At 35.5% G+C, this 12,367-nt stretch overlaps 1 protein-coding gene across 1 annotated transcript in view; it reads right to left on the bottom strand.

Annotated features, from left to right (window-relative positions):
* Gabrg3 (gamma-aminobutyric acid type A receptor subunit gamma3) overlaps positions 1-12,367 on the bottom strand; it is a 640,380-nt gene that overhangs the window by 586,523 nt on the left and 41,490 nt on the right. Inside the window, exon 3 of the mRNA XM_047539871.1 lies at positions 7,245-7,312. Within this exon, the coding sequence (XP_047395827.1) occupies positions 7,245-7,312 (68 nt within the window). The remainder of the gene's footprint in view (positions 1-7,244; positions 7,313-12,367) is intronic.

The following is a 12,367-nucleotide window of genomic DNA, read 5'->3' as shown; positions in this document are numbered from 1 at the left end:
GACCATCCTCTTGAACAACTGATAATGGACCAAGGTTATGTTCCTCTAAAGCCAATATCTCTAGAAGAAATGCATAATCAATTTCTATGAGTTTCTTTCAATGCATCGATATTCTCAGGGAAAAACAAGAAACACTGATCCCTAGAAAACTCTTCTTAAATAACCTGAGGGTGGTTTGGGAGGTTCTCAAAGCAATAATAAAAAAATCATTCAGTAAGGGTATTTTGGACTTTATTCTTGCCCCCAAATTACTCCTTGATAACTATTCAGAATTAAACCTTATTCCATATAAATTTAAAATTTCAAACTATTTATTGAAGAAGCTGTCATTTCTTCAATATATGTTTTTTGCGGTTTAGTCAGGAATCAGTTGAATGTACATAGGTTTATTTCTAGGATCCCTCTTCTATTCCCTTGGTCTGTGTGTGTTTTTATGCCAGTACCATGTTGTTTTGGTTACTATGGATCAATAGTATGTCTTTAAATCAGGGGTTGTGATGTCTCCAGTTCTGTTCTTTTTGTTCATGATTGCTGTGGCTATTTGGGATCTTTTGGACTTCCATATGAATTTTAGGATTATTTCTTCTAGTTCGATGAAGAATGTAGAATAGTGATTACTAGAGGTTGGGAGGAGTTATGGGGGGGTGGATAAATGGAGGTTGTATTTGATCAGTTCTCATTCTGTACATGCATTTAAATATCACTGAAGCCCACTAATATGTTCAATTAACACGTTAATAAAAATAAAATAATTTTTAAAAAGTTTTTCAAAGATTCAAAGCTTTGATGGCATAACTTATAGTACCCCAACACTCAACTAAGAAAATTAGAAAATCCAGATAAAATATGAGTTTAAAAGATATTTTTGAAAAAGCCAAAAACAGAGCAGGCAGGTTTATCAAAATAAACTCCAATTCCCAATGTTGCTTCTCCCCAGAATTTGTCTCTTGTTGGTCTAGTGCACAATGTGAAGGAACTGGGCAGAGAGAAGCTGCTAAAGTGAAAAACCTAGTAGAGCTTGAGGCAAAAACTAGAGTTCAGTCAGAACAGGAGGGGTTATGATTTCAAAGAAAACAAGTGACAGAAAAGTGAGCCAAGATTATTGGTTCTCCATTGATCCATTTACCGACAACTCTGTACAGAGTAAAAGGTTGAAAGCAAAAGTAAAGATGACTAAAAAAGAGGAGCCAAATTTTATCCATTTTATAGCACTTAAATTGGGACCTCTGGGGAACCAGAGAGGGAGAACCAGAGCCCAGTTGCACTTCAGCAACACAGATCAGACCTCCCGTAACAGCTCAGACCTCCAGAGAGGTGGGCAAACATCACATAAAACCTCTACAAATTTTTATGACAATCAAAATCTCCAGGCATGTCAAGAAATGGAGCCGAGAAAGAAAATAGACAATAGAAATGGAATCAGAGCCCAGATACTGTAGTTATCAATTGGGAATTTAATGATTAATGTGTTCAATAAAACAGATTGCAAGGTGGAGAATCTAACCAGAGAACTGACATCTATTAGAATCAAATTAAAATTTGAGAGACGAAAAATACAGTCACTGAAATTAAGAGCTCAACTGATAGCTTTGACAAATCACTGGACTCAGATGAAGACTGATTTAGGATGCTGAAAGGAAGGCCCTAAGGCTTCCCACTGAGCCAAGCAAGGAGAGCAAAGGGAAAGGAAGGATAGCACAAGCAGGGGAACAAAGGGGACATGGGAGAAATGTTTAACCTTCAAGTTCTGGAGTCTCAGAACATGGGAAAAAGAAAATGGTGCTGATGCAATATTTTAAGAAATACTAGCTACTTCTTTGTGTTGGGGACATTCAAAATCCTCTTGTATAGCTATTTAGAATTATCCAATGCACTAATGCTAAATATATTCATTCTAAGGTACAAACAGAACACCAGAATTATCCCTGTTATTTAACTGTAATAGTGTGTCCATTGCATCTTCCTGCTACTTGTCTCCCTTCTCATCTTCCTGATACTTGTCTCCCTTCCACTGGCTCTGTTAATCACCATTCTACTCTTCTTTGAGTTCAACTTTTAAAAATCTTATGTAAGAGTGAGATCATGTGGTTATTTGCCTTTCTATACCTGGTTTATTTCACCTAACATAATGTCCACCAGGTTCATGTCATATCATTGCAAATGACTAATTTCAATCACTTTATGGCTGAATAACAGTTCATGTTTTTTATTCACTCCTATGTTGACAGACACTTCGGCTGATTCCATATCTTGGCTATTACAAATGTTCTCACCACAAAGAAATGGTAAATGTTGAAGTTCATGGATATGCTACTCACTCTTGTTTAATTATTACACAATGTACATGTGAATTTAAACATTATGTTGTACACCATTAACATGTGAAATTATTATATGTAAATCAAAAAATAAAAAAGAAATGATGAGTAACAGTGTCCAAACACCAATGAAAGGTATCAAACCACATAGGCAAAAACTGCTATGACCCTTCTTATGGAAAAAATATGAAGAAAACCTAAACAAAGTCAGTAGCACATTACATCAGCCAGCACTTCTTTTGGACTTTCCTGAAACTAATGCCTTCAGGAAAGCTCTACAAAGCAATAAATCATCCTTCAACAAGATCAACCCTTCTGAAATGGAGTTTACCTTCTACAGGCCTTAATAAGGGCATGACTGCCTGATGTAATTTCTTAAAGTTTTAAATAAAAGGGGAATAGAGCAGCAATGAGTTTGGAGGGCCTCACATTTTCCCCCATGACGCTTGTGGATGCACAATATCCCATAAGTTTTATATGTTAGGTTATGTATCATATAATGAAATTCTGGTGAAGTTTAACCTGTCCCCATGACTTACATAACCACCCCATTAATTTGGGGGTAACACACATTATAGTTACATCATGCTGACTCACCACCTGTCTTGGACTTCCTCAGTCTAGAGAAGCCACATATGGTATAATTCCAAATATGTAACATTCTGGAAAAAGTGAAACTATGAAGAATGTAAAAATATTGGGTCCCACCATAGGTCAGGGGGAAAGAGGGATGAATGGGGAAAGCATGGAGGATTTGGGAGGCTATGAAAGTTTTTGGTATGATACTACAATGGTGAACACATATCATAATCCTTTTGTTCAAATACAGAGTATACAACACCAAGAGTGAACCCTAACAAACTGTGGATTCTGAGAATTCTCTGTACATTCTATGCAAATTTTTTGTAAACCTAAAGCTTCCCTAAAAAATAAAATCTACTAATTTAATGATTCTTTAAAGGAAAAGCAATCCAAACAGTAGACTCATGCTGAGTCTTTTTCATCTCAAGGTCTTGGTTAAAGCAGCAGCTACACTGGTGCATACATAGAGCTGCATTATCACCAGACTGACTGAAGAACAAGCCTGGGTTACCACCAAGTGGGTCATAATGAAATCCTTGTTCTGGAATCTTAATGAGTTTCAGTTAACTCAACAGGAAAAAGAATAGATTCCCCACTACGATCTATTGAAGACTAAATTAGATGAAACTGACAGCACAGACTAGATATCAGAGCACCAGTTTTCTTCTTTCTTTTCCTAAAAGGGTACTTAAAGTGGGTATTCTAAAAAATAAACCCACAAGCTCCCCTGCATGCAGCTTAAGGACCCCTGCAGGGTCCTGAAATAGTTTGTGCACAATTTTGATGAGGAATTTTTGATGAGGAACATTTAGATATATTGTCATGACAAAGACAGAGGCTGCTATGAAAGCACTGTGCAAAAGAATATTCCCCTGGGCCCATTTGAACCTATTCTAATTTCCTCAATAACCAGCAAAAATGTGAACAACTGCAGGATAAACAAGACAATCAAAGTCAACCTATTCAACAATATTGAAATGAACCTTCATTTTCATTTAGCAGGAGGAAGGTCTGAAATTAAATCTTCAATCTTAATAATGTCAACAAAAAGCCAAACAGGGGAGAGGCAAAGAGGAAGAAATAGTCCTTGCCTTCCCTAAGTTACTGATTGCTAAGTGGCTATTTTAGGAGAAAAGTCATCATGCTATCAAACTCCAATACAAATTTACATCCTGAAAACCTATACACATCTCTAAATGGTGCTTTTTCCTATAAACATTCTTTGATTGTTTTAGTATCTCTCACATTTTTCTGCTTTTTTTTTATTGATGATTTGGTACTCAATGCCTACTTACATAGTCAGTTGTCTACTTTTAAATCTTTATTGTTGGAAGGTCCATTTTGCTTTTAACCACTTTATATTCTTTTAAAATTATGTAATTTGGCTTCACAGATATGATGAGTACGTGTGATGTGTTCCCCAATGTGAGAAGCAGTCCTGTAACATTTTGACTTCCCAGCAAAGTGTTCTAAATGCAAAGGTAAGAAATTCTCATCCTTCAAGAGGCAGTGTAGAGGCCCGTGCCTCAGAAGGCCTTGGACAACTCCTGTAGGTCATCAAGATATTCCCTCATCTGGGTTGCTCAGCACTGAGCTTTACAACTGGCACCTAATGCATTTGTACATTTGCTTGGCCCAGAATAGAACTTCATTCATCTTATTTTACCTGCATCCAGCATGGTAGGCACATGGTAGGTAACACAGTAGCAAATGTTTAGTAAATGAGCAAAGAGAGATACAGAGATTCACCCACAGAGAATGTAGAAATTATAAGTATAAATTATAAGTATAAGTGTGTGTGTGTACACTAAACAAACCCTTGCCTTGCCCATGCATTGCTCAGCTGAGGGGTATGTCAGTAGTATATTATCTCTTCCTCATGAAATTAGATGCAGGAATGGCCTAGACAACCTCAGCTTTGCCAAGAATGGATAGTAAACATTCCACTATTTCCAAAGTAAAACATTTGCTATTGATCAGTTTGTCTACTGTTGCCTGGATAGCTGCTTTGGTTTCACGAAATTAAGGCAGCCACATTCATTGGTCTACTCTTTTACTGCAGTAGAGTCACATTCTTGGAAGAAAAACATGGACTAAATGTTTCAAGACATTCAGGGCAATTTTTTTTTTTTTTTAAATAAGGAGGTTAACTGAAAAAAGCTTTATGTTCCAATCCCTGTTTAAAAAAAAAAAAAAAACTAATACCGGTAACTTGCTATATCTGTATCAGGATGTATATGTTGCTGAAGCCCAAGGATTTTTCTTTAGAGAAGGAGGGCTTAAAGTGCCTTCGACCATTTTGATTAAGGACATCTTATCCTTAGATGGAAGGGCAGGAGTTTAAGATCTCAAATCCTTGACGTCAACTGAATACCATTATGTGGTTGTTTTTTTCTTTAAAAGTGTGAAAGGAGGATTGACCAGAGATTTTGCAGGAGTTAAATTAAGAATTAATCTCATAAAATATGATCTGCACATATCTAAGGTGGAAGTGGGTTTGCACTTTTCCAAACACTGTGATCTGTTTTGGACAAACCTAAGGACAAAGACCAAATCTTCGCCATGGCTTTAAGGTTTCAGTCTGAGAAGACAAGGGTGACACCCGCTGTGCCCACACCCTGGGCATTCCTTGGGACAATCTCTCCCCAATCGTGTCACACACTGTTATCCTGTTTTTTCACCAGGGACCTTCCCACACTATCCTAGCCAACAAACTTTCTCCTGTCAGTCAGGTTTCAGGTTGAGATGACCTCAGTGGAGAAGTGTGTTCTGTTCCTCCAACTTTCCTGTAGAGGGTGCCTAACTTTAGCAGAGTCCTTATCACATGAGGTTGATGGTCACACACTTGGCATCCTCCTCTGACACCTGTGATTTCCCAACGATTTCAGTATCAAAGCCTAATACTAAGCACAGAGTAGATCTCAAAGCTACAGGAAATCCCTACACATACAAATGTGAGAATGCTTTGCTAAAATAATTTGGTAACTATACATCTACAGAGGTATCTTTCTTTTCACTGAAACGTGAACATGTAACAGCAAAAACATGTTACATATAAAGCTGCTGAATACAATGTGTGACAAACATAAGTAAATAAAACTCCGTAATAAGAAATAAATACATTAAGAAATGATTATTCTCATACAGTCAACTAAATACTTAACAGGAAAGGGACTATGAGATTTGCAACTTGATTTTAATACAAAAGTCATCTATAGTCCATTGACTGTATAAAGTAATTCTCTTTTATTCATTTTACCTTTATGTTCCAGTTTATTGATTGATGTTATGCTTTTTAATTGGGTGAATGAACTCACAGCTTATCACATGCTAAGCACACGCTATACCACTACACTATACCCACAGTCCCAAGAATGGTTTTTGAAGGATTCACCCATGAGTATAATTTTACCCCTAAATGGAACCTTCATCTCACCAAAGGAAAGAACACTTTTAAAATCTGGCAGTGCAATCTTGCTACTAATTGTGGAGGGTTTATTTCCATCCACAGAACATTGCAATGTAAAGAAGACAAGTGAGTTAGCATTTTGGATATTCCCCTCTAGTCTCACACATCCCCCAGTTCATGAGAAAATGTGCAGGAGTGAGCACAGGAAAGACCCCGGCATGGACTCTCCATGACATAACTTGGGGCTAGGAATCTAAGGACGGCTCCAGGAAACCTCTACATTCCTCATGGGTGGTACACATGGCCTGCAGCCTGAAACAGAAGGCTTGTATCTTATTTTCCAGCATATCAGAACTTGCTGAGCAGCCAAGCACCTTTTCATGGGGAAAAACTTCCTTCACAGTAAATAATCCTTAGCTCAATTTGCTTATAAGTCTGTGGAAACACCTTCCTCAAGGAAAGCATATACTTGATCCCATACTGAAATAAATAAACAATGACATTTGATTTACTCTCAAACATTTCCCCAAAGACAAGAGTATAAACTGGGTAATCCCCAATCCCTTCCTGAGAACACGTAAAGGTAGATCTCTTGGATCTTGTTAAACAAGAAACTAAAAGTAACAAGCTGTCATTTAAAGTCACACCTAATATTAAGAAGCTCAATTAAACCAATGATTGCACAATTGCAAGTAATGCCCTCTGAAAATCTATGTGCTATAAAGGCCTGTGTGGAAAAGGAGACAGTGGGGACATTTATTAATCTTCAGAGCAATGTATCACTGAATATTTAAACTACCAATAAATGCTATATATTTAAGAAGTGAATTTTGAGTTTTAAATTTACATAGTAAATGTCAAGCAGAAATCCACAATAAGAATGTAAACCAAAAGGAGTTCTATCGTCATCAGATCAGAAAATAAAATCTTCTTACCATGTTTATTGATGACACAGGACCAATGCTGTTAACATAAATGTCAACATCGATTACAGTAGGTTTTACTGTGGAGAAAAATACACGTATGTTAATACTTTGTGCTAGAAAGGAGAGGAGAGCACAATTCAACACCCCAATGACTCATGTACTACTAACATCTTGAGGCTTGCTGGAAACATATGGGTGGATTTTTCTTTGGGATCTGTCATGCATTTGTAATGCAAACCCTGCCTGACTTACTTTTTTAAATTTTCAAAGGAAGATAAAATCTTGCTTGTATTTATTAAGTTTTAGGAAAATAAGACACTTATACACAGCAAGTTGCCAGTGACAGATGACTATATTCTATAGCATTAGTTAATTTTATAGCAAATATATGAGATAAAATATAAGACATCATATAAGTAATTAGTTGCCAAAGCTTTGCTGTAAGACTAAACTAGACACATGAGATGAGCACTATCAGGAATGTACCAGTATTCAGGTTATTTATCTATCACAGGGCTGTCTAGCAAATTCCAAAGCAAAGTAACTCAAGGCAAAGTTTTAATGAGTTCACTGCCAAAGAAAAATAAAAAATGTTTCTTATTGATATTCTTTAAAGACACACATATATTACAGAGTTTAAATTCTGCAATTTTAAAAAAATGACTAAAATTTCAGTAAGTCAAAGAATTACTGTTCCAGCTATGAGGCCATAAAAGTTATAAGATCAGAAGGTATGATAGCTAACATTGCACATTGGAGGTTAAATTGGTTTGTATGGCTAAGAAAAAAACAAAACAACAATAACAACAAAACAGTTTCTCCTTCTGAGGCAGCAATCAAAGGGAGTGAGTCCAGTAATGAGTATGCCAAGTCGGGAAACTTCCAAATCAGAGAGCTGGTAGGACCTTCCCTACCAGCTGAAAGGTAGGACCTTCCCTTTCTCACAACTTAGTGACTACAAAGGAGAGGACAGAGCCAATTTCAGAATATTTCTGTCCAGAAGGAATATGAACAAGACTCAGGAACCTTTCTATATGAAGTTTCTATGGAAACAAGAGTAGTTGTATCTGCAATTATTTCAATGAGCCTCCTTCAGTTTTGCTAAATATCTTATCATTCACAAGTAAACTCTGCACTCTACTTTTTGAACTAAGAGTAGCACCTCTGAGCTCTCTGCCTCTTGTAAAATTGTGTATCCAGTAGTTTGTAACTTGGGAAATGATATTCATAGATTCACAAATTGTAACAATAATTATGAATTTGAAACAGCTCCTCTAACATTTGTCAACACAATGAAGTCTGGGTTTTATACAAAGGAATTGAAAGCAGGGACTCGAAACAGACATTTGTACACCTATGCTAAGATGAGTATTATTCACAGTAGCCAAAAGTTAAAAGCAATTCAGGTGTCCATTAATAGATAAATAGATAAGCAAAATGTGGAATACAATGGAATATTGTTTAGTCTTTAAAATGAATGAAATGCTCCAACATGGATGATCATTGTGGATTCAATTCTGAATAAATACGCTAGTTACAAAAGGACAAATACTGGATGAGTCCATTTATATGAGGTACCTAGAGTAGCCAAATTCACAGAGACAGAAAGTAGAATGGTAGTTGCCAGAGGCTGTAGAGAGGGGGATGCCATTGTGTGATGGGTGAAGAGTTTCAGTTTCTCAAGATGAAAAGGGCAGTGGATATGGATAATGGTGATGGTTGCACAACACTGTGAGTGTGGTTAGCATCACTGAACTGTATACCAAAAAGTGGTTAAAATGTGGCTCAGTGGTAGAGCACTTGCCTTGCATGCATATGGCCCTGTGTTCAATCCCTGGTAACATACAAAACCACACACACACACACACATACACACACACACACACAAATAGTTAAGATGGTGAATTTTACATTATGTGTATTTTACCACAACAGTAATCTTCAAATACTAAGCCCTAGGGAGTTGGAAGAAGGATGAAGAATTGCACAGATGTAGAAGAAAATCCAGGAATGGTTATGAGAAAGGGAAATTCTCCCAGAGGAAAGAAAGAATGGAGTATTTTCAGTGTTCTGGCTTTTTGTGAGGTTCTCCAAGGGACTGGTTTCTGTGTTGTTTGAATTTAAGTGCTGACAGAAACAAGCTAACAGGTTGGTGAACTCTCAAACCTAGAGTGTGCAGAACCATAGACAGATATTAAGGAGAGTTCCAGTACATCAGCTTGTTATAACACCAAAGAAGATGCAGTACTACAGAGATATGCTTGGGAAAACTTCTGAGTAGGAATTAAGACATTTCTTCAATTACTTTAAAAGAAAAAGTTCAGAGAAGACACATCTAATGGAAAGGCTTGAGAGGTCTCCAGAACCTCTGGTCATTCTCATTGATGACAGTCCTTCTTACACAAAACCAGACCACAAAAAAAAACTGAGAGAGGTGGCTGATTTTTCAAATACCAAAGTCCCACAAAAGATAACAAGGCATACAAAGAAAGGAAAACATGATGTAGTCAAAAGGACAAATCAAATTAAATCTTTAAAACTGACCATAAAGAAATGGGGATATGTATATTGCCAGACAAAAAAATAAAAAATATGATCACAAGGATGACCAATTGTATATATACATATGTATATATATGTATATATATATACTTTTTTTAAATTTTTGTAGTTGTAGATGGACAGCATGCCATTATTTTATTTATTTTTATGTGGTGCTAAGGATTGAACCCAGCGCCTTACACATTCTAGTCAAGCGCTCTGCCACAGAGCTACAACCCCAGCCCAACCAATTCTACTTTTAAAAGCATATAACCAAATGAAATCAGGGAAACGATGCATAGACAAAATAAAAATATTAGGAAAAAACTGAGAAAAGGAAGCAAACAGACACTGGAGCTACAGAATACAAAAACTTAATTTAAAAATTCGATAGAGGGACTCAATAGCAGACAACCAAACAGAAGGGATCACCAACTTCCAAAGCAGGACTTTGAATTTATCAAGACAGAAGAATAAAAAGAAAATGATAATGAAGAAAAATGAACACAGCCTACAGACTATGGTACACCACCAAGTAAAACAGTGTATGCGCTATGGGGGTTCCAGAAGAGGAAGAAAAAGAAAAGATACAAAGAGACTCTCTGAAGAAAATATGGCTAAAAACTTGTCACAATCTTAGGACAGAAATTGACATATACAACCAAGAAGAAAAAAGAACTTCAAATCAAATCAATCTAAAGAGACCTACATAGAAATACATCATAAGCAAACTGTCAAAATCCATAGACAAACAGAAACTTGAATGAAGAGACTCGTCAGGTACAAGGAGATATCTATTAATTGTCATTCGACTTCTAAATGGAAACTGTGCAGGTAGAAGAGAGTTAAAGGACAAATTAAAAGTGCTGAAAGAAAAAAAATGCCAATCAAGACTACTATATCCAATAAAAATTGTCCTTTATAAAATTAGGGGAAAAGTAAAACATTCCCAGATAAACAAATGCTAATGAAGCTTATCACCACTAGATCTTCTCTGTAAGTAATGCTGAAGGGAATCCTTCAAGTGGAAGCAAAAGGATAATGAAAAGCAATATGAAAACTAAGACTGACTGGTAAAGGTTAATATAGAGAGAAATATAAAAATCCTGTAATTTTATAACATGTGCACACAAATCACCTTTAAATGTAGTACAGAATTTAAAATACAAAAACATAAAAATAAGAACAAATATATGTTAATTGACATACAAAGAGATAATTGTATCATCAATAATAGACTGTATAGGGAACAATTTTAAAGGAGTAGAATTTTTATCTGAAATTGAAGTTATCAGTTTAAAACAGATTATTATAATTTTAGTATGTTTTATGTAATTACAATAATAACCACAAAGAAAATATCTACAGAATACATACAAATAAAAATGAGAAGAGCATCACAACATATTACTCAAAAAAATCAGTGGACTAAAATAATAGGGCAGCAAGAGAGGAAAGGAGAGAAACCTACAGATATATGGTGGGGAGAGTTAAAATAATAGTGAGTCTTCCCTTTTCAGTAATTCCTTTAAATTGAACTGGATTAAAACACTAATGAAAAGCCATAGATTGACTGAACGCATAAAAAAGAAAAATCTAACTAATTTTGGTCTACAGTAGATTCACACCTTAGATACACACATAGGGTAAAAGTTAAAGAATTTTAAAAAGAATCATGCAAATGGGAATAGGAATCTAATAAGAGCAGGAGTAACTATACTTTTATCAGACAAAAAAGACTTTAATACAAAAACTGTCACAAAAGACAAAGAAATTATACAATGGTATTGGTGACAATTCACCAGGAAGACATAGCAAGAATAAATATAAATGCACCTTTATTAGAGAGTTTACATATATATGAAGCAAATATTTACAGTACTGAAGAGAGACATAGGAAGTAACACAACTGTAGCATATTCAAGACACCACTTTCACTTAAGTAAAAACAACCAAACAGAAGATAGACGAGGTAAAAGAGGACTCAAACATGATAGACCAACCAGATCAAACAAAAGTACACGGAACACTCTGCCTGACAAGAACAGAATATGCATGTGTCTCAACTGCAAATGGAACATTCTCCAAGATAGACTACATATTAAGCCACAAAACAAGTCTTAACAAATAAAGAAGAAAAATAATGAAATGTATCTCCTACAACAACAAAAGAATGAAACCTGAAATCAATAGCAGAGACAAGACAATCCATATATACATGGAAATTAAACAACTTCCTCTTAAACAACTAATGGCTCAAAGAGAAATGACAAGGGAATTTAGAAAATAGCTGATGACAAATGAAAAAGAAAGCACAACATACCAAAACTAATGGAATACTATGAAATCAGAATCTCCTTCAGGAGATTAAAGTAGTAAATGTTTACATTTAAAAAAAGAGTGAAGATCTCCAAAACTTAGTTCACATTTCAAGGATCTAGACAAAGAAAAAAAAATAAAATTTAACTGAAAGAAGAATATAATAAAAATGAGACAGAGATCAATGAAATAAAGAATTTTTAAAAATAGAAAAAAAATCAGTAAAATCAGAGTTGGTTTTTTGAAATGATCAACAAAATTTACAAACCCTT

This window comes from Sciurus carolinensis, chromosome 2 (assembly GCF_902686445.1).
Source record: "Sciurus carolinensis chromosome 2, mSciCar1.2, whole genome shotgun sequence".
In the NCBI taxonomy this organism is placed as follows: domain Eukaryota; kingdom Metazoa; phylum Chordata; class Mammalia; order Rodentia; family Sciuridae; genus Sciurus; species Sciurus carolinensis.
This window is presented reverse-complemented; position numbering and strand designations above follow the sequence as displayed.